At 44.7% G+C, this 23,432-nt stretch overlaps 1 protein-coding gene across 1 annotated transcript in view; it reads left to right on the top strand.

The window, feature by feature from the left end:
* Positions 1-23,432, top strand: part of COL23A1 (collagen type XXIII alpha 1 chain) — a 352,704-nt gene that overhangs the window by 9,813 nt on the left and 319,459 nt on the right. Inside the window, exon 2 of the mRNA XM_060296702.1 lies at positions 20,464-20,530. Coding sequence (XP_060152685.1) covers positions 20,464-20,530 — 67 coding nt within the window. The remainder of the gene's footprint in view (positions 1-20,463; positions 20,531-23,432) is intronic.

The raw sequence follows: 23,432 nt of genomic DNA, 5'->3' as shown, positions 1-23,432 counted from the left end.
TGTCTATTCTATTTCCAAGATTTTGGATCATCTTTACTATCATTATTCTGAATTCTTTTTCAGGTAGACTGCCTATTTCCTCTTCATTTGATAGGTCTGGTGGTTTTTTATCTTGCTCCTTCATCTGCTGTTTGTTTTTCTGTCTTCTCATTTTGCTTATCTTACTGTGTTTGGGGTCTCCTTTTTGCAGGCTGCAGGTTCGTAGTTCCCGTTGTTTTTGGTGTCTGTCCCCAGTGGCTAAATTTGGTTCAGTGGGTTGTGTAGGCTTCCTGGTGGAGGGGACTAGTGCCTGTGTTCTGGTGGATGAGGCTGGATCTTGTCTTTCTGGTGGGCAGGTCCACGTCTGGTGGTGTGTTTTGGGGTGTCTGTGGACTTATTATGATTTTAGGCAGCCTCTCTGCTAATGGGTGGGTTGTGTTCCTGTCTTTCTAGTTGTTTGGCATAGAGTGTCCAGCACTGTAGCTTGCTGGTCATTGAGTGAATCTGGGTGCTGGTGTTGAGATGGAGATCTCTGGGAGATTTTCTCCATTTGATAGTATGTGGAGCTGGGAGGTCTCTTGTGGACCAGTGTCCTGAAGTTGGCTCTCCCACCTCAGAGGCACAGCACTGACTGCTGGCTGCAGCACCAAGAGCCTTTCATCCACACGGCTCAGAATAAAAGGGAGAGAAAGAAAGAAAGAAAGAGAGAAAGAAAGAAAGAAAGAAAATAAAACAAAATAAGATAAAATAAAGTTACTAAAATAAAAAATAATTATTAAGAAAAAAAATTTTAAGTAAAAAAAAACACACACACACAAAAAACGGACGGATAGAACCCTAGTACAAATGGTGAAAGCAAATGTATACAGACAAAATCTCGCATAGAAGCATACACATACACACTCACATAAAGAGGAAAAGGGGAAAAAATAATAAATTTTGCTCTCAAAGGCCACCTCCTCAATTTGGGATGATTCGTTGGCTATTCATGTATTCCACAGATGCAGAGTACATCAAGTTGATTGTGGAGCTTTAATCCGCTGCTTTTGAGGCTGCTGGGAGAGATTTCCCTTTCTCTTCTTTTTTCTCACAGCTCCCAGGGGCTCACCTTTGGATTTGGCCCCGCCTCTGCGTGTAGGTCGCAGGAGGGCGTCTGTTCTTCGCTCAGACAGGACGGGGTTAAAGGAGCCGCTGCTTCGGGGGCTCTGGCTCACTCAGGGCGGGGGGAGGGAGGGGTGCGGATGCGGGGCGAGCTTGTTGCAGCACAGGCCGCCGGGACGTTGCACCAGCCTGAGGCGCGCCGTGCGTTCTCCCGGGGAAGTTGTCCCTGGATCCCGGGACCCTGGCAGTGGCGGGCTGCACAGGCTCCCCGGAAGGGAGGTGTGGATAGTGACCTGTGCTCGCACACAGGCTTCTTGGTGGTGGCAGCAGCAGTCTTAGCGTCTCATGCCCGTCTCTGGGGTCCGCGCTTTTAGCCGCGGCTCGGGCCCGTCTCTGGAGCTCTTTTAAGCAGCGCTCTTAATCCCCTCTCCTCACGCACCAGGAAACAAAGAGGGAAGAAAAAGTCTCTTGCCTCTTCGGCAGGTCCAGACTTTTCCCGTGGTGCACTAACCCCCTGCAGGCTGTGTTCACGCCTCCAACCCCAGTCCTCTCCCTGCGCTCCGACCGAAGCCAGAGCCTCAGCTCCCAGCCCCGCCCGCCCCGGCGGGTGAGCAGACAAGCCTCTCGGGCTGGTGAGTGCCGGTCGGCACCGATCCTCTGTGCGGGAATCTCTCCGCTTTGCTCTCCGCATCCGTGTTGCTGTGCCCTCCTCCGCGGCTCCGAAGCTTTCCCCCTCCGCCACCCGCAGTCTCCGCCTGCGAAGGGGCTTCCTAGTGTGTGGAAACTTTTCCTCCTTCACAGCTCCCTCCCGCTTCTGCAGGTCCCGTCCCTATTCTTTTGTCTCTGTTTATTCTTTTTTTCTTTTGCCCTACCCAGGTACGTGAGGAGTTTCTTGCCTTTTGGGAGGTCTGAGGTCTTCTGCCAGCGTTCAGTAGGTGTTCTGTAGGAGTTGTTTCACGTGTTGATGTATTTCTGGTGTATCGTGAGCCCTGGGAGTGGCCTTGGGGCGCTGGGCAAGCAAGGGGAGCTGACTCTGGGGCTCAGGCTGGCCAAAGCAGCGCCGCGCACGGATCTAGGTCCTCCTGATGCCTCGACACAGACACAGTGCTGCCATTCTCTTGGTCTTTCCTCATGGTCACAAGATGGCTGCTGCAGCTCCAAGCACATGTCTTCACACAAGAATAGCCAAGGTAGAAGGGAAGAGGGCAGGAAAAAGCTATCTTCTTGAGAGGCTTTCTTTTTTATTTGAGTTAGGGAACTTTCCTTATAGCCACCAGCCAGAACCAGGGCCAGTGATCACCATCATCCTGTCAAGAGTGTTGGGGTTACCACAGGAGGCTTTGGCCAAGCTTGATGAATCCTCTGAGTCTGGGCATGTTGTCAGTGGAACAAAATTGTAGCTTTGTGAGCCTAGGAATGGCTATTGGGGAGCAACTAACAGTGTCAAATGGGTGCCCTAGAATGTTACCCTAGAGGAGGACAGGGCGGGGGTGGAGGGAGAGGGAAGTCATCCATTGTCCTGCCACAGTTTTCATGACCATACCCCCTTCACTGCTCCACACTTTGGGAACACTCTCCAGCTGCAAAATTTCTGTTTCCCTCAGGGTCCTCCTCTCCAGCCCTGCATCTAGCCATAGTAGTCAAAGGCAAGGTTGATGCATTTGGGGTTCTCTCTGGCTCAGTCCCATGCTTTGTAGTTTGTGGTCTTTAACCCTTAAGTGCATGCTGTTCTGATCCCAAAGTGACTGACTGGAGTGGCCTCCTTATTGGCGATGGCACTCTAGGGTCCTGCTTTCCAACTCTTTCCACATCGTGGCATACACAAAAAACGACACCTGCACATCACCCTGCAGTAAGTGGAAGAGGCTGCTCGGGCTGGAGGGAACTGGCCCAGCCACTCTGAGGACCAAGGAGATCAGTATACCTGAAAACATGTGTGGTGCCCTATACCCATCAGGTGTGCCTAGGCAGCTCTGCTCCCCCTCCTCACCCCAATCCCAGCCATAGGCCCCCTTGGCTTTTTCAACAGCCATATCTCACTGTGGCCTCCAAATCCCCTTCCAGAGATCATGGAAGAATCATGGTCCCCAGAGCAGGGTGTCTCTTTTACCTTCATTGAGCATCATCTCATTAGATTCCACCTTTCTAGTTGCCTTTGGATCCTTATACTTTCAAATAGCAATGTGACAGGACCCCAGCTCAGACTGGCTTAATTAAAAAGGGAATTTAACCGAAATGTCCAGGGAAATGTCTGCTCAGGCACAGCTAGAGGTGCCTTGATTTTGTGTTTCTTTGTGTTGGCTCCATATTTGTCAAGGATGCCCTCACTCTTTCCCATGAAGTGACAGGGCAACTGTCAGCAGCTCCAGGTCCATGTCCTCAGCATTAGAGTTTCTCTTTCCCAATAGTCCCACTGATTCACTCCAGTGGTCAATATGGATTACCTGAACCAGTCACTGAGATGAGCCAGGCAGCATCTCTGATCTCTGTGGTGGGGGGAGGTTCTGTGCACCTGTGCATATCTGTGTGTACCCCACTGGAGCTGAAAGGACCAGGAGTGGAGGATGGTCCCCGAAGGACAATTTGGAGTGTTGTTATTAGAAGGGAAAGAAGACAGGGGGCTGGTAAAACCAAGTAGATGACCATCCAAGGAATAACAAGAGAGAGGCTTGGGCAATAAACTGGAGCCACATTCTGGAGAAATTCTTCCTCAATGGCTTGAAATCCAGCTAAAGGATTTCTGATCTAATGGGCTAGGCAGTAGGTTGGTAGGTGTTTGTTCTGCAGGTGTTTATGTATATTGATAAATTTGGGTTTATCTGTAGGATCAAAATCTGTATTTCTCTCTGAATATAATGTGCTCACAAAATGTGAGCTTAACAAGTTATAGGATAACTTAAAATCTTAAAACTTTCCCACAACAGCATCATGAATCGTGGAAGACAGAGGTTATTGTCCTTGTTTTACAAGGGAGAAATGTCACTAAGAGGGAGGCCATGACCTGTTCCAGGCACACAGGCCAGGCCTGAGCTCCCTCAGGTCAGCAGGAGGCCTTGGAAGGAGGAGTGATAAGGACAGGTGTGTTCTCTCCACCCTTTATATGAGTTTCATGTCCACCCGAGGGCAGTCAGGGCCGCCTGCTCCTGGGGCCCACCTTCCTCGGCCCACTTTCTTTTCTTTTTTTTTTTAAGTCTTTATTGAATTTGTTACAATATTGCTTCTACTTTATGTTTTGGTTTTTTGGCTGTGGGGCATATAGTATCTTAGCTCCCCCACCAGGGATAGAACCCATACCCCCTGCATTGGAAGGCGAAGTCTTAACCACTGGACTGCCAGGGAAGTCCCCCTTCAGCCCATTTTCATCTGCTTCCCAGGGAGTGTTCTCCCCATAGGAGTGTACTCATGCAAAAGGAGGCTCCTCTCTGGACTGGTTGAGGAATCTGTTGGGGTGCCCTGAGTCCCAGTGACCTGGAGCAGTGAGGCCAGGAGGTTGCCCAGCTTTGCCTGGTGCTGTGTGTCAGGGTGGCCTTGAGGAACCTGTGTTTGAAGAGGAAGCGCTCTGGACAAGGAATCAGAAGGCCACTGTCTTTAGTCTGTTCAAGCTGCTGTTACAAAATACCACAGACTGGGTGGCTTAAACAACAGATATTTATTTCTCACAGTTGTGGAGGCTAGGAAGTCCAAGATCAAGGCACCAGCAGATTTGGTGTCTGGTGTAGACCCGCTTCCTGGTTCATAGGCGGTCTTCTCCCTGTGTCCTCTCATGGCAGACAGAAGGGTTGAGGGAGCTCTCTGGGGTCTCTTTTATAAGAACACTAATCCCATTTATGAGGGCTCTACTCTCATGTCCTAATCACCTGTGAAAGCCCCCATCACCTAATCCCATTACAGGGGGGCGGGGGGCTCAATGATTCAGTCTGTAGCAGCCACCACCTGCTGGCTGTGTGGCCCAGGCTGGTCCAGAGCCTCAGTTCTCTATGCATGAGGCAGGGCTGAGAGCACTGCTCAGCCTGTGGGGAGGGGCCAGGGTGATTCAGGAAGAGAAGGGAGGGCTGGACAGAGTAGCTTGTACAGCCCAGGGTGAGCTCTGAGCACTAGATCCTGCTGTTCTTCAGTGTCAGGTCCCAAAGGCCTTTGGTGTAATCCTACACCTTCAGGGAGACCTCTCCTTCACCACAGATTTCTACACATTTCCCCCTTTTGCCTTAATTATTCAGACCCCTGCCCCCCACTAGGCATTGTTAGGTGTTGGTGGGAGACAGAGTTCTTTCAAACCCTTTTCTCTTTGCTCAGCAGCTCCCTAGCTCCCACTGCTCCTGGACTGTGGCCACCTCCTTTAGGATGTTAGACCCAATGTTGGGAAATAGCATACCTGCTTGGCAACCCTTCCCCTTCCTCCCTTTTTAAACTTGAAATAACCAAGATGTATGTCAATTTAACATGATTAATGTTATTGATAATCCCATCACTCTAAAACAAGGACATTTAACATTTTGCACGATCCCTTCCAATTCTTATATGGATGGACAGATTTATGTGTACCTAAGTGCACACACCATTTACACCTTGCTTCTGTATATTCCAACCTTTTATCAAACACATTTTTCCAGGTGCTGCAGTCTTTATGGTCATGTTTCATGACCACATAGGGTTCCATCAGTGGAATCTGCATCCCTCTGTCAACACGGCATCTAGGCCTCTCCACATCTTCGTTGGTACAGACAGCTGATGGTTTTATGGGGAAAGTTTATTTTTTATGATGTAGAGTACCTGCCTAAAGAGGATCATTTTTAGGGCTTTGTTTTTTGTCTTGATTTTGGACCATCCAAGTTTGTCCATGACATACATGTTCATCCTCCTGTGGAATTCCAAAACTGTTGCACCACTGTGAAATCATGCTTCAAGTTTTATGATGGGAAAAGTGGATTCAATCTGTCTTTTGGTTGAACTTCCATTTCAGTTGGGTCTGTTGCTGTTTTTGAAAGCAAAAGCAAAAGCAAGTGATAAAGAAGTCTTAAAGTAAGATTTGGAAGAACTCTGAAGATTTCATCTCAGAATTAGGCTCATTTGTTGGTTTGGTGCAGAACCCTCCTTGAGTAGTGTTTTGCAGTACCGGGCACTGCACTTGGTCTGTGCTGCGACTTCTAATTCTGTGAGCAAATGTAACTCTGTTCGGTAAACTTCTCTGTAGGCCACATACGACCTCCAGCTCCTCCCCAATCGATTTTCTCCATGTGTAGGATCAGAATTAATCTTTAATTGTTGACACAGACACTTAGAAAACATCCCTTCATCATGTCTGGAAACATATTTCAGTACTAAGCACCAACCACTGGGAGAAAAAATAAGTTTGCAGATACAGTTTTTTTAAAAAATATATTATGTCTCCCCTACCAGATTTTATTTTATGTATTATTATTATTTTTTGCACTGCATGGCATGTGGGATCTTAATTCCCCAACCAGGAATTGAATCCGGGTGCTTGGCAGTGAAAGTGTGGAGTCCTAACCACTGGACCACCAGGGAATTCCCTGCAGATATAGTTTTAAAGAAAGCCATGTCACTGTACTCCTGGAGACTACAGGGGAAACAGTTGAGGGCCTCCCAAGTGCCCGCCCTGGACAGAAGGGTCACGTATTCTTCCTTGTGGTGTTTCTTAACAGCGCCATCCCAACCCCTGAGAGATAGGCTTCACCCTCCCAGAAGTGACAGTGACCAGCCCCAGGTGGCAGCGTGCGCCTGAGCCTGGGTGACCTGACTCCTAGCTTTGAGCCCTTTCTGCAGCCTCACAGCAGCCCCCCATGGAAACAATACTTGAGCTTGGAGCAGTGGCAGCTTTTTCTGCCAGTGTGGACATCCTCCACAGGTGTCCAATGTGGAGGGTGGTGGGGAAGACTTTAGCTTTAAGCAGAACTGGGTTCACATCCCAGCTCTGTCATTTCTCAGCTGTGTAGCTTCAGGTAAATTGCTGTTTTTCCAAACCTCAGGTTGCTCATCTGTTAAATGGGGATTATAGTACTTGCCTTATAAAGTTTCTGTGGGGATTAAACAAGTTGATATGTCCGAAGAGCTCAGTGCATCGTACACATCCTGAAAATCGTTCTTCTTGTTGGAATTCTTCTTTGACTGAATCCAGAAGGAATGTCTCTGTTTGCTAATTGGATAGGAAGTCCTGTGGTTACAAGGATGATCTTAAGATCTTTTTACCACTGGGGTTCTGCCATCCTGTTAAGGCCATACAGAAGCGAAAAAGGTATTAACACATGTCCAGTCTCTGAGTCAATGATAGAGAAATGTGGCTTGGTTGTTGAAGAAAGACAAAGACTGCATTAGCTTCATAGCCATGTTTTTTCAGTCTCTCATTTGAGCAGAATGAGATTTTCCACTTAAATAAAAAATTTCAGTTTTGACCAAAATAAAAATCTAATTATTCATGAAAATTATTATATGAATTTTTCAAACAGCCAATAAATTTGCTTTAATTAATGTTAGTCTGTTTTTGTGGTTATGCAATATAGCACAAATACTCCCAAATGCTCATGATTAAACTAATGAATTGGAGGCCTCACACACATCTGCTTCTGTTCATATTGGTAAATGAGAAAACCTTTATTTTTCTGATGTAGCCACAAAACCTTGGGTGGGGAAAGTGCCTTCCAATGGGTAATATGAACTTTTAAAACAGAATTTGCTTCCAACTTTATGTTGTGAAACAAATCATAAAGTAGTTAGAAAGAATTCTGGTGTTTTCAGAAGACAATTTAAATAAAATCTACTTAACTTGGGCCTCCAAGGAGGATCATCACACAAAAACCAGGGTCTGTCCATTTATTTAAATATGCCTTTTTGTGTGATATATGGGCTGTTATCATCTACAGCATCTTGTTTTCAGATCCATCTTGTGGTTCAGACAAATGAAGGACAAGTTCACATGGCAATGGGATTAGAGTATGTGTGTGTGAGGGTGAGCCAGTGCGAGGGCTGGGAGAGCGCAAGAGTGTGCATGCGTGTGGGTGTGTATGCGTGTGAGAGCAAGTGTGCACACATGTGAGCATGCTGCCTGTATGTGAGTGTGTATATATATGTGAGTGCACATATGTGTCTAAGTGTGTATATGAATATAAGTGTGTGCATGTGTGGGGGTGTGTATGGGTTGTGCATGCACATATGCACACTTATGTGCACACAGGAGCTGGGAAGGAAGCAGGAAGGGTGAGACCAGCCTGACCTCTTGCCTCCCCACAGAAGTTGTCCCACCTTGAAGACCCCCTTACTGGGCCTGGCACAGCTCATGCTGTTGCTCCAGATCTGGGAGACCTGGGTTTGAGCCTGGAGCTGCCTCTAAACTGGCCACTGTGTCCTGGGACAAATCAGTTGGCTTTCCAAGCCTCAACTTCCTCCTCTGGAAAAAGGGTGATGGTGTCTGCTTCACTGCTTTTCTGTGAGGATGGAGTAAGGCCCCTTCCCAGGACTGCCCTGGACAGTGAGGGGCCAGGAGTTCTCTCCTTAACCACTCCCCACTTGGCTAATCCTAGCTTCGGGGCTGTCGGGACTGCTAACATCAGTGCCAGGTCCTTCCTGGGGACAGTTCCTCCTCCTCCTTCCGGCTCCTATGATGAAGCTCACACCTTAGGCGTGGCCTTGAATGAGTTGAGCTGGAAGAAGCACCATAGTATAACTCAGCCCAGCCGGTCCTGGTTCTGCTGATGATCTCTTCCTGGGCTTTTGTTCAGTTAGCGCTGCCTCTCTGAGTCCATGCCATAGGCAGGTCTGGCCACTGCTCATTCTTCTCACTCATCTTCCTAAATATTCTCAGCGCTGTGTCCCTCTCCTCACCCCATCAACCCTCAGTGCCTCTCATCACCTGTGGGCCGGTAAGGTGAAAACTTCTCAGTCTGCCTGGCATCAAGGCCCCAGGTCCATTCAGCCTTCTCTCACTTCAGTTCACTTGGGGATGGTGGGGAATCTGAAGGAGGCATGGAATTGGGGTCGGGGTGTCTGAGGGACCCCATCTGTGTCAGTGTGCTGGTGCTGCCCTAACAAAGTACCACAGTCAGGGTGGCTTAAACAACAGATGTTTCTTTTCTCGTAATTCTAAAGGCTAGAAGTCCAAAATCTAGGTGTCAGCAGGTTGGTTCCTCCTGAGGCCTCTCTCCTCGGCTTGCAGATGGCCATCTTCTCCTGGTGTCCTCACATGGTCTTCCTTCTGTGTGTATATGCGTCTGAATCTCCTCTTTTTAATAGGACACCAGTCATATTGGATTAGGGCCCACTCTAATGACCTCACTTTAACTTAATTACCTCTTTAAAAACCCTATCCCAAATACAGCCACATTCTGAAGGATCAGGGGTTAGGACTACAACACATGAATTTTGGTGGGGGACACGATTCAGCCCATACCACCATCTAATCAGACTTGACACATCAGGGAAACTCCAGACGTTCACTGTGGGCAGGATGAAGAGGGCAGAGGCCAGCAGGAACAGTTGGAGCCCAGTGTGGGGATTCAAGCAGGCCTGACATGGCAGCTGGGCTGTGGCATGGAGGAGGCTTGGAGGCCACACATGGGAGCAACCTGAGGGCTCTCCTCAACATGTCGGAAGCCACGATGGAGGGAATTCCCTGGCAGTCCAGTGGTTAGGACTCTACACTCTCACTGCTGAGGGCTCGGGTTCAATCCCTGGTTGGGGAACTAAGATCCCACAAGCCACTCTGTATGGCTAAAAAAAAAAGAAGCCATGATGGAAACTGTTCATTCCCCTCCCATGGCTGTTGATGGGATCTCTTTCTGTCAGGCCAGTGTGATGAACCTTAGAAAGCGGGTTCTGATGGGAAGTCATGTGTGCGTCCTTGAAAAATAATGAATGGGAACATGAATTAACGATTACTGAAGACTTGCATTTTGTTTGCAGACCAAACCTTTCAAAACACACTTTTGTATTTTGGGACTGAACAGGGACCTTTAAGGAAATGTTTGCCGATGTGGTTTAGAAGAGAGTCACTCAGCATGCCAATGGGAGTCACTGATTAAACCCACATTCCTAAGAGAAAAGTTTCTGAGCTCCTGCCAGATGCCTGGTTTGGGCTAGCTGTTCTCACTGGTTGTCTTCAGCTGGCTCTGCTGTGACGTTTACCTGACACCGAGGTGGAAGCTGAGGCTCAGGGTGGTGAACTGATGCTTCCCAAGCCCAGGATGCCTGCCCCACCAGCCGGCCAAGCCTGTGGGAGCCAGGACCTGGGTGCCCTTGTCCTTTGGCTTTTGTTAGGTTATACGTGAAGTGCACTGAACTCCACATATTTGAAATGTGTAATTTGCTACATTTTGACATAAGTGTACACCTGTGAAATCCCCACAGATGAACATGTCCATGATCCTCAAAACTTTCCTCTTTCCCCCTTGAATTCTCTCCCTTCCATTCTTTCCCACCTGCCATGCAAGTATTGCTGATTTCTACACAATTAATTAGCTTTCCTTTTTTTAAGATTTTTGTAGGAATGGAATCACACAGTATGTATTTTTTGTTGGGGGAGGGGAGCCTGGTTTCCTTCACTCAGTATAATTACTGAGAGTTTCTTTGATTCTTTTGCATACATTGTTAGTTCATTCTTTTTCAGTACCGAGTATTATTATATGGCTATACCACAATTTGTTTATCCATTCACCTGTTAATGGATATTTGGGTTATTTCTAGTTTGAGGCTGTTACAAATAAACATCCATGAACATTCATGTACAAGTCTTTGTATGGAATATACTTTCATTTCTCTTGGGTATAATACTTTGGAATGGAATGGTTGACCATCTGATAGATGTGTGATTAACTTTTTTTTTTTTTTTTTTTTGCGTTACATGGGCCTCTCACCGTTGTGCCCTCTCCCGCTGCGGAGCACAGCCTCCAGACGTGCAGGCCCAGCGGCCACAGCTCACAGGCCCAGCCGCTCCGCGGCACGCGGGATCGTGATTAACTTTTTAAGAAACTGCCAAACCATTGTTCAAAAACATTGTATCATTTTACATTCCCATCAGCAGTATATGCGAGTTTCATTTGTTCATATAATGTCTTTTTTCTTTGGCCGCTTTTAAGATTTTCTCTTTATCCCTGGTTTTAAGCAATTCAATTATGATATGGCTTGGTGTAGTTTTCTTCATGTTTATTTTGCTTAAGTTTCATTAAGAGTCTTTAATCTGTGAGTTTATAGTTTTCATCAAAATTTGAAAAACTTCTTGGCCATTTCTTCTTCAAATATTTTTTTCTGTTCTGCTCTTTTTCTCCTCTTCCTTGGGACTGCAATTACACACGTATTAGGCCACTTGAATCCCAAAGTTCACTGACATGCTTTCTTTTTAAAATAATAATTTCCCTCTGTGTTCATTTTGGATAGTTTCTGTTGCTGTTTACTAATCTTTTCCTCTGCAATGTTTAATCTTCCATTAATCCTTTCTACCCTATTTTCCATCTCAGACATGATAGCTTTCATCTCTAGAATTTCAGTTCAGGTCATTTAATATCTTTGCTCTCTCTACTTAACCTTTTGAACATACACTATGCAGTTATATTTCTTGTTTTAAGGTCCTTGTGTGCTAATTCTAACACCTGTGGCAGTTGTGGGTCATTTTCAATTAATTGATTTTTCTGCTCATTATGGGGTCTATTTTCCTGCTGGTAATTTCTGATTATATGCCAGACATTTATGAATTTTACCTCTTTGGGTGCTGGATATTTTTATATTTCTATCAATATTCATGAGCTTTGTTATGTCATAGATGTTACTTGTAATAGTTTGATCCTTTTGGATCTTGTTTTTAAGATCCATTAGCTGGAATCAGAGCTATATTTAGCATAGGGTTGATTATTCCCTACCACTGAGGCAGGACCCTTCTTGGTACCCTGCTCAGTGTCTGAACAGATGCTCTTCCCAGCCCTGTGTGAGAGCTGGGCACTGTTCCCTCTAATCCTTTCCCTGGCTTCAGGTTGTTTCTTCACACACGTGCTGATCAACCCTCTGTGGAATACCCCATGAGGACCCTTAAAGGTCTCCATGGTTCTCTGTGTGCAGCTCTCACCTACCAGGTCCTCTGCTCTGCAAACTCTAACTACCTTGGCATCCCTGCACTCACAGTTGCCAGGTTCCACCTGTATTTCCTCTCCCTGTGCCACATCCTGGAAACTCCCCCCAGGCAGGAAGCCAGAGTAATCGTTTTCTGTGTCTCTGAGGATCAATCTCTTTCCTTGCTTGATCCCTATATCTTCAAAACCATTGCTTCATATATCTTATTTGTGGGATTTCTATTTTTGTTTCGGTTTTTGATATTGTTTTGGGCAGGAGAGTAAATCTAGTCATTACTACTCCCTCTTGCCTGGAAGTAGAAAACCATAATGTGACCTTTTAAATTTAGGGTAATAATTTTAGATTTATAGAAACATATTGTACCTATGTACCTATGTAAATCTAGTCGTTGCTACTCCGTCTTTCCTGAAAGTTGAAATCCATGATGTAGCCTTTTAAATTTTTTCGAATAATTTTAGTTGTATAGAAACATATTATGTACATATGTACATAACCATAGTACATTTGTCAAAAGTAAAAAATTAACTGTGATACAATACTCTGGCAGGTGGAATTCTAAGATCGCTCCCAAGATTACCACCCCTTGCTGTACACACTTTGTATAACTCCCTCCTCATGAGTGTAGGCAGAACTTGTGATTATGATGATATGATTGAGTTACTCAACCTATGATTGAGTTACGTTAAAAAGCTTATCCTTGGTGGGCCTGACTTAATTAGGTGAGTCCTTAAAAAAGACTGGACCCTTCCTTGAAGCATGAGAGGGTGTGTGGAGGGGACCACATGGCAAGGAACTGTGAATGACCTCTGGCCAGCAGTTAGAAAGAGAATGGGGGCCTCAGACCACAGGAACCACATGGGTTTGAAAGAGGACCCAGAGCTCTAGAAACCCGCAGATGACACATTGACTTTAGCCTCATGAGAGCCTGAGCAGAGAACCAAGTTCATCTGTGTCTAGACTTCCGATCACAAATACCATAAGATAGTAAATTTGTGTTATTTTAAACTGCTGAGTTGGTGGAAATCTGTTATGCAATAATGGAAAATGAATATAATTACTATTAACTAAAAAGAACCAGGTCAAATTCATGAGTAATAATAACCCACTATTCATCTAGCAAGATTTCAATAAAGGTTAATGTGAAAAAAAAATGACTAATGTGAAGACGAGCATGAAGCCATGGACCACTCCCGTCACCTCCAGTTTTCAAGATGGTTTTCACACTCTCATATTGTGTCTCAGTTGGAGGTGGTTAGAATTCTGATCAAGAATGGATCTATTATATGAGAAAATATTTGCAAATCATATATCTGATGAGGATTTAGTATCCAAATATGTAAAGAACTCATCAAAAAAAGAGCTCATGAACAAATAGACAAATAGACAAACAACCCAATTTAAATAGACAAACAACCCAATTTAAAAATAGACAAGGGGCTTGAACAGACATTTCTTCAAACAAGATATACAGATGGTCAACAAGTACATGAAAAGGTGCTCAGCATCATTAGTCATTAGGGAAATGCAAGTCAAACCCATAATGAGATACAGCTTCACATCCATTAGGATCTGTTGGTGAGGATGGAGAGAAATTGGAACCCTCATACACTGCTGGTGGGGATGTCACATGGTTCAGCCACTGTGGAAAATTTTGGTGGGTCTTCAAAATGTTAAATATGGAATTATCATATGACTCAACAATTCCACTCCTAGGTATATACCCAAAAGAATTGAAAACAGGTATTAAAACAATGCATGCACGTCCACTTATGTTCATAGCAGCACTATTCACAATAGCCAGAAGGTGGAAACAGCCCACATGTTCATCAAGGAATATATGGATAAACAAATTGTGGTATGTACATACAATGTAGTACTATTAAGCCGTAAAAAAGAATGAAATACTGACACATGATTCAAAGTGAATGAATCTCAAAAACATTTTGCTAAGTGAAAGAAACCAGACACAAAAGGTCACATACTGTGTGATTCTCTTTATATGAAATATCCAAAATAGGTTAATCCATAGAGACAGAAAGCAGATTGGTGGCTAGGAGGAGGGAGGAAAGGGAAGCTATTGCTTGATGGGTACAGGATTTCCTTTTGGAGTAATGGTAATGTGTTGGAACTAGATAGAGGGAACTACATGAAAGGGGTGGTTGCCCAACATTATGAATCCCCTAAAGGCCACTGAATTCTTCACTTTAAAATGGTTAATTTTATGCTATGTGAGTTTGACCTTAACTTTTTAAAAAAGAATAATCTGTTATATAAAATAACAAAGTTATATCTTAATCAGTGGTAAATGACTTTGTAATTCTGCTATCCATTTTTTAACGTGAACTACAGACTTTATTTAGATCTTCTCACCAGTTTTTCTTCTAATGTCCTTTTCCTATTCCAGGATCCCACCCAAGAGACCACATTGTATTTAGTGGTCATATCTCCTCCTCAGTCTTTCCTTGTGTTTTATGACTGACAATTTTAAGACATATTGGTCAGGTATTGTGTAGAATGTTGCTGAATTTGGGCTAGTCTGATGTTTCTCATGATTAGACTGGGTTACTAGTGTTTGGGAAGAATACCACTCAGGTGGATTGACACTATCATGACATCATGTCAGTGGTCTATGATGTCAACATGACCTATCACTGGTGACATTAACCTTGATCACTTGATTAAAGTGGTATCTGCTAGATTTCTCCATTATAAAGTTACTGTTTTCCTTTCCCTACTCTACATTTTGGAAGTAGGTCACTAAGTAAGTCCAGGCCATACTCAAGGAGAGGGGAATTTAGCTCCACCTCCTGGAGAGGAAAGTATCTACATAAATTACTTGGAATTCTTCTGTAAGGAAGATTTGTCTCTTTTCCCTATTTATTTATGTATGTATGTATTTATTTATCTAATCACTTATATCAGTATGGACTCATGGATATTTAATTTATTCTTTGGATAATAATTCAATACTACATCATTTATTTTGTTGCTTAAGTTGCTCCAGCTTTTGCCATTCTGAATTCTTTTGCTTTGGTTTTGTTTCTTTGATGTACCGCCCCCCTTTTTTAAAGCACTTCCTTATTTTCTGGCACTGCAAGATACTCTAGGCTTATCTTGTATTTTTCCTGCCCTGACTCTAGAATCAGTCATTTCTCCAAGGAGTCATGGTTCTTTTTATTGGAGAATGGTATTTAGAAACCAAGATCTAGGTGCTGAATGTGCTTGCTGCTACTAGGGTATCATTGGCTGTAGGTCTTCTCTGCAGGCAGCTTGGGTTATTATTCACTCTATATTCACATAACTGTAATTATTTCTGTATGCATCTGTCTGTGTGCATAACATAAACATGACCTCATAGTAATGTCTCTGACTAATCCAGCTTCCCCCTTTGCTTATTTATAACTTCTTTCTTGGACAGTGAGAAACCAGGCTCTCATTACCCATAGTTTATTTACTCACTTGTTCAACCCCAATATATATGTATAGTAATTTCAAAATTGCTACCCTGTACCCCTGTGTGAAACAACTGTACCTATCAGAGTATAGCATTTATGGACAGTTCCTTTGGTCTTCAGCCTTACAGTTCTCAATTGAAACAGTATTTTGCAAAGTGACTTAGGTCAGTTACATGTTTTTCCCCACTACCTTCAGTGAGGTTATGTCACGTAATCTTAACATAGTTATATTAATTTGTTTCAGCCTGCATTCCACCCTGGGATTTTCCAGCATCCTGGTTATTTTTTAAAATTTGTATCCATTAAAGTTTCCTCTTTATGATGTATGGTCCAATAGTTTTTGACAAATGCTTGGAGTATATCCATCACCCCAGTACCATGCAGAACAGTTCCATCACCTCACAGCTCCTCATGAGTCTCCTTGTGTTTCATTCCTCCTACTCCCTCAACCTTTGGCAACCACTGACCTAATTTCAGTCCCTATAGTTTCGTATGGCCTGGATTTTTTTTGTAGCAACTCTTTAATTTATTAGACATTAAAATTGCTGGTAAGCAGAGGTTCTCTTACTTTGTGGTTGAAGTTAGTTGATACCAGGATTCAAGTCCAGTCCTGACACATACATTGCCCTGAGTCTCAATTTTCTCATCTGTAAATGAGTATAAAAAAAAATAGTCCTAGCCTCATGGGGGTTCTTGGGAGGACTCAATAAGATAACAGTTGTTGGTACAGTGCCTGGCACATAGTAAGTAATCAATAAACTTGATGATAATAATACTTTATATTTGCTATCCTCATCATCACCATGGTGGGATATGAAAAAAGAATATTAAAGAGGCCAGGAAATGCTGCCGTCTTGAGTTGCTGGTGGCCATAAGAATGTACACATGGGCCCTTCCCTACAGGGGATGGAAAGAAGGCAGAGAGGATGTGACTGTAGCAGGGCAGGATTGATCCTCCGAAAGTCTTCCTCTGGTGTTTGTGGTGCCTGTGTGTATTTTCAGGGTTGATCCTGGAGTTAGTTACAGCTTCCTGAGGAGACAGAATCATCTGTCTGTCATTCAAAAATTGCCCTAGGCAGGGAGATTTTAGGGCTTCATTTTGGCTTTTCTCCTCTCCAGGATTTTTTTTTTTTTTCCGCTGAGATGATATTACAACACAGAAAGAACTTTAAAGAAGTAAATCACTGTAATCCCTACACCCAAGTGGGTTGATGTTTTGGTAGTTGCTGCCATCCCACACCTGCATTTTTACACATATGTAAACATTATTTATTGTATCATAAACATTTTTCCTTGTTGCTACATAGTCTTCATAATGATTTTTGATGAAGATGTGACAGTTTCATGAACGGGATTCACCATCCTTCACTAAAGTACTCCCACTGTTTTGTGGCACAACTTCATGAATATCAATTTTTTGCTCCTGATGATTTATTTCCTTGGGATATACTCCCTAGAGTAGGAATTTTCTGTCAAAGGATAGGAATGTCTTTGTGGCTTTATCTGTAGCATTTTGCAGAAATAAAACATTACATCCTTTTTTGTATATTAATCTATATTTCATCAAAATACAGCTGTTCAGGGATGTGATCAAATATCTGGTGAAGAGTTTGAGACTAATGCTTCAACAGATCATTGATAAATTTATCATCTGACCATGTAATGCTTTTTTGGAAACCATGATTTTCTCTGATTAGTTTTCTCTCAGCTCTTGCCCCCCCCAACTCCAAGTTCTCCTTCTCAGTACTTCTGGAGGGAACACTCCCAAAGTCTCCGGTCATTTCTCAGAAACTCATTCTTTATTTACTTTTGGAGTCAGGACTTGTTTGCATATGTAAAACCAGGACCATATTGTTTGCAGATGCTAGGGGTGCTGCCAGATAATTGAATGTAAAAAGTTGAGACTTTTGAATCATTTTTACAAACCAGGACACAAAAGAATGTTTTCTTAGAATTAAAAAAAAAAAAAAGGCATGGAAATAAAGTTCGCGGGACTGGGTTTCTAATACAGACATTTCACTTTGTGTTCCTAGTAGGGATGTTTCAACTCCAGAGTTGGGGGTGGGGGTTGGGGGGGTGGGGGCGAGGATAGAGGACTAAGATAAAACTTTGCAGATTCACTATCTAATCCAGAAAAACAAATGCATAAAAGGAGTTAGAATAAATAACGAAACAAAAACTCAATCAGTTATTTATGATCCCATCTACTAGCATTAACAATACGTTTTTTCCTTTCTTGAATAGTTTTCTGTTTAGTTTTTGTTTGAAGATAAGAGTAGCTTAAAAGTAATTGTGTTTCCTATCAGTATTTGATAAAGCCCCCTTCCCCTTAGGGGAGCTGCCCAGATGTGATAGCACTTGTTGAAAGCGAATTGTTTTTTAGCATTAAATGCTTTTGTCATTTTTTTTAAAAAAGGAAATTAGCGTAGCTTCTAGTCTTTCTAGAAATGATAAAAACAGCTGAGAAAAAAAAAAAAAAAAACAGCTGAGAGCTTCTCATACAAATTGACTGGCTTAAACTAGAAGGCTGGATTCTTTTTCCAAGTGAATTTTGAACTCTGTAATAGTACCTGCAAGTATAATGGGGGAAAAGTGAGTTCTGAGGTCCTGCTCACACCTGCATCGCGGGCACCTACTGCAGCGTTCCAGTACAGTGAGGATGGGCATGGCTGGGATGCTCCAGACTCCAGTGCACATGGCCTGGGGTCGGGTGGGGGTGGAGGTGGTATCTGCTGCTGCTGTGGTCTCACCCACCTGGTAGGAGCCTGTGGCAGCTGCGGGGGCGGAGGCGGGAACCTCTGGAGGCTCAGGGCCGGCCCGGACTGCTTGCAGGGTGGCTCTGGGCCCGGTGGGCAGTTCTAGGGAAGAGTGCCCCAGGCTTAAGCAGGAGTGAGTGGCAGGTGTGGGTCTGGACAGGAGCTGAGAGCCCAGGGCCAAGAGGCCTAGCCAGGTTCTGATTTCTGGGACAAGCCGAGGCCTTGGGGGGTGGTTTAAGAGGTGTGGGGAGGATAGAAAAGTTCTGTTGTGGTACTGCTTTCACAAACACCTCCACCACAGGGTTCAAAATCATACATCTTCCAGTTCTCTAAAACCTTGGCCTTAACTCTATCTCTTGTCAGTATCAGCCTCTGTGGCCCATCTGGAAAGTGAGGGCAAGGCTGGCAGATTGGAGTGGAGGTGGAACTTGGAAGTACTTTGCAGGGGCCAGAGCCTCCCCTGGTTACATTTTTTATTTCAGGCTCCTGGTCCTGGGCTGTTCAGCCCATTCTTATTTATTTATTTATTTTCTTATTTATTTATTTATTCATTCATTCATTCATGGTCGTGCCGCACGGCTTCTGGGATCCTAGTTCCCTGCCCAGCGATTGAACCCAGGCCCTCGGCGTGGAGTCCGTTATAACCACTGGATCTTCAGGGAATTCCCTGTTCAGCCCCTTATGTGAAAATTCCAGGCTTGGTGATCAAGGGCTCAAGACTGGGAGTGCCTTCTCACCTCCTCTAAAACAGTGATTTAAAAATTACATTTTTGTTTGTTTGCTGTGCTATTTTCCAGGTATTTGTATTTGCATTTTTACTATGTTTTTTATTGAGAAAAATTACATTTTTAGGTTTGAACCTTAAGTAACCCTTTTAGTGGTAGTATGCATTTTTTTTTATTTTTTTATTTTTTTTTTTTTTTGTGGTACGTGGGCCTCTCACTGCCGTGGCCTCTCCCGCCGTGGAGCACAGGCTCCGGACGCGCAGGCCCAGCGGCCATGGCTCACGGGCCCAGCCGCTCCGCGGCATGTGGGATCCTCCCGGACCGGGGCACGAACCCGTGTCCCCTGCATTGGCAGGCGGACTCCCAACCACCGCGCCACCAGGGAAGCCCCGGTAGTATGCATTTTTAACTCAAGTTAACACATTTGAGATTTGCTTTGTTTTGCTTTTAGGAAGATTTTTTTGGTTTTGTTTTCGTTTTGTTTTTTCCTAGAGAAAGGTTAATACTTTGTATATTCTTGTCAGGACTCAAGTCTTGGCTAGTTTGGGGATTATGGGCCAATTGCTTCACTCCCCTAAACCTAGATTTGGGATTGGGGATTAATTTCTTATTTTTTCCAAGTTTGTATCCCCTGTCTGTGAGGCAGGGACAATAATTCAGGCCTCAGAGGTTACCCAAGTGTCACATAAGGTGATGATTATGCCAGGGCTGTACTGTGAGTTGTCATAATAGCAGAGCTGTGACTTTTGACTACATTTTTGTGGTAGTTCTTTTCCCTTCACCCAAATCTAGCACAGGGCTGGGCATGTGTAGAGATTCTTGTTAAACTGTACTGAACTAAATTTTCTAGGCCTAGGATCCCCACTGGTAAGAAGAAAGGAAAATGTCATCAGGGTGGATTAGCCCTGGGCCATTGGGTCTGAAGCCAGTGGGCTTGGAGGGGCTGTAGCCAAGGGGCCTCTTGGGCTCCCTGGGGTTGGATAGGGGTGGTCTGCGGAGCAGGGAAAGATGTTCAAGAGCGAGTTTTGATTGGCCCTACCTGGCCTCCCTCTGCTCTGCCCTCCTATCTTCACACCAGGGACTACCGGGTCCCTTTGTCATTCCTGGATTTGTATTTGAAAATGTTGTTAACAAAGCAGAAACCTGTCATCTTCTATTCAGGGACTCCCAAGTAATTGCTTAATGTTTATTTCTGTTTCTCCTCCCATTCTAAAACTGCCTGTAGAATTTAATGACCTTTTAAAAACTGTTCTTGAAAGCACCAACACCACCACTGTAGATCTTTCATATATGTTGGTTTTTGCTGTTTTTCCGCTTCTACCCCTCTCCGCTCCAAAACTCATCCTTATTTTTTCCCCCCTTTTCTTCCTGGTTCAGAAGATGGAGGGACCAGTCAAGCTCCGGACAGTTCGAGAAGCATCGACGGACTGTGTCTGTCCCCCAGGTAAGTGGATGTTCGATTGTTGCTGGCGCCTGACTTCCATAGGCCTGGTCTTCTCTCTCCTGTCTACCCGAAACTGCCAAGGCCATGGTCAAGAGAATCACCGTGGGTTTCAGGCTGTCTGTGGTACCTTGTGGACTGTCCTGGGGCCTTTCTTCCTACATCATCTTCCCTGGTAGGTGTGTCATTAAAGATTCTGGCAAAATTAACTGACTTGGTTTGATGGGGATGGTGGTATTGGTGGAGGAGCTAAGAAACTCTTCAAGATGACTTACAATAAAGGCTTAGATGCTAGGAAAGTAGCAGCCATCCCCTTTTAAAGATGGAGAAACAGACATGAGCCATCCGAACAGTGTTAACATTGTGACCCTAGCTCTGTTTCGAACATGAGGGGTGGTGGGTAGAGGAATAATCTGGCAAATATAGTTTTTCTTGGTTTTCATTTCTTTGGTGGAGGTAGAGGAAAGGAGCAGGAAACGTGGTCTGATTTGTTCAAATAATCATGTGTCTTGGGTTTTGATGGTGTAGACCAGGACGGCTGTGACTAGAATTGAGGATTTGTTGGTTCCTAATCCATGTGGCTCAAATCCTGATTCATATCGATCTTCCAGTTGTCCTCATTGGAGCTTTGCATGTATTATGACTGAGAATTTAGGGGTATAGTCTCAGCCCCAGTGTTTTCAGGGTTAGAATTATCCTCTCATAGAACAGTATGTAATATCAGTGAATGAGTGGAAAATTGTAACAATTCCCAGATGACCCACCATGCCGGACAAGGTGAGAGAACATGGGAGCTGAACCCAGGGGCCCTGTTCCTTGCTGTCATGCCTTCCATTAGCCAAGTTGTCTGGCATTTCCGAAACCACTTCACCTGGTCCAGGAACCAAGCTTATTGATGATTAACATCTCCAGATTGGGAGATGCCCTGAGATTTGTGCAAAGATGGACCCATGGTGTGAAAATTCAGTCTCTGGGGGCCCAGTGGAAGAGGATTTTACAGTCGAGCTTGGGCTAGCCTTTCATAGGAACTCTGAGGTTTTAATAGGAGGGAAAAGGACATGATAAGTAATGATGTCATGAGCAGATCAGGAAGTCAGAAATTGCAATTCAGTGGGGGGAAAAAAATCAGTTCCACCAATGAATTTTTGGCTGATCTGCAAAATGTGTAAAACAATTCTTCTTGCTCCTCCCCTGCTCTTTCTTTCTGAGTATTGAATGGTTGTAAATTCATGTGAGTTATGTAGATGAGGGTTTTTTAAACTGGGAGTCACTGGGAATTCCCTGGCAGTCCAGTGGTTAGGACTGTACACTCTCACTGCCAAAGCCCTGGGTTCAATCCCTGGTTGGGGAACTAAGATCCCACAAGCCAAGCGGCGCGGCCAAACAAACAAACAAACCTGGGAGTCACAACACATTTATGAGACATGAAATCAGTTATGTGGGTTGCAGCCAGCATTCTGAAATTTTGAACTAGCAGAGACTGGAATAAAAAATATGGAGTGAAGTATTTGTGTCAGCCATTTATATTTGTAAATGGCAGTGTGAAACGGGTTCCCTGCTATGGGTTGCTGACTGAAAGTTTGAAAACCACCAATACAGATGATAGATGGAGAGGGAGGAGGTGGCAGTGAGGGGACATGGAGCTCCTGAATAAATCCAGACCAGGTCCAGATCTTGGTCAGCCACTTACTGTTTGTGTTAATAAATGATACCAATACTGGAGTGGGCTCTGTAGGCTTTTTGATGTCATGGAGGAAATACAAAGCCCAGGACCTGGAGATAGTCTTGTGTTTGTCTTCCCTCGAGGTCTCTTGACTCACCAGGAGAGGTGTCAAGAAGGCCTCTGGGATGACCATGGAGGCCAAAAGCCTGGTCAGAATCCTCAGTTCCACTGAGACTCTGGGGGTGCCCAGCAGTCAGTGCTGTGCTGTCATTGTCCGAGGGGCTTGTGGCTGTGATCAGGCTGTCCTGGCAGGTATGGTCAGCGTGGCCCAGGGGGTGTAGCACCGCAGCCTCTGCCAGGCCCCAGTGCACACCCATGTCCACATCTGCTCTTTCTCTCCTGTCACCTTGAGCTGGAGAACTCACTTGAGCACTTTAGACTAGAGCCCTTTATCAGTGCAAAACCCCATAGGCTGGCACATTCTCCTCTGCCATAAAAAGCACAGAGGGCTTTTTCTCCAATACCAGAAGCCTTACCTCATTCCCTTTCTCCCTGGCTCTGATCTGCCCTGCAGACTTTTGGAGTCTGGACATGCAGACCACCCTCATTTGAGATACCCCATCTCATCTAAGATACCCGCAGATCCCCCTAGCCCAGTTCCTTCCCACGGCCCAGAGGACAGTGTAATCTTTTGTCAGATCCTAGGATGCAGCAAGACAGATAAGCGAGGCCAGAGAAGGGGGCGGCTCTTCTGTGTGTGTTACCCATTGTGAAGTGGGTGCTCGGGGAGCTCTGAGGCTGAAGGGAGGGGCAGGCTTCGGGCTGGAAGGTCAAGATTCTTCTCTTGCTGGAGTCAGTGGTGGGAGGACTGGCAGAGCTGTGCTCTGAACTAGCCCTGTGACCTCAGGCAAGTGAGAGGCCCTTGAACCTTGAACTTCTTGTCTATAAAACGGTATAGTGAGTTGAATTGTGTCCCCCCCCTCCCAAAAGATATGTCCCAGTCCTAACCCCTGGTATTTGTAAATGTGGCCTTATGTGGAAATAGGGTCTTTGCAGACATAATTAATTTAAGGATATTGAGATGAGATCATCCAGGGTTTAGGGTAGGCCCTAAATCCAATGATGAGTGTCCTTATAAGAGTCAAGAGGTAAGAGATTTGAGACACAGAAACACCCAGAGGAGAAGGCCATGGGAAGACGGAGGCAGAGGCCAGAGTGATGCATCTACAAACCTAAGAACAC

Source organism: Globicephala melas, chromosome 3, assembly GCF_963455315.2.
Source record: "Globicephala melas chromosome 3, mGloMel1.2, whole genome shotgun sequence".
NCBI classification, from domain to species: domain Eukaryota; kingdom Metazoa; phylum Chordata; class Mammalia; order Artiodactyla; family Delphinidae; genus Globicephala; species Globicephala melas.
Note: the sequence above shows the minus strand (reverse complement) of the source record. Positions and strands in the feature narration are given on the sequence as shown.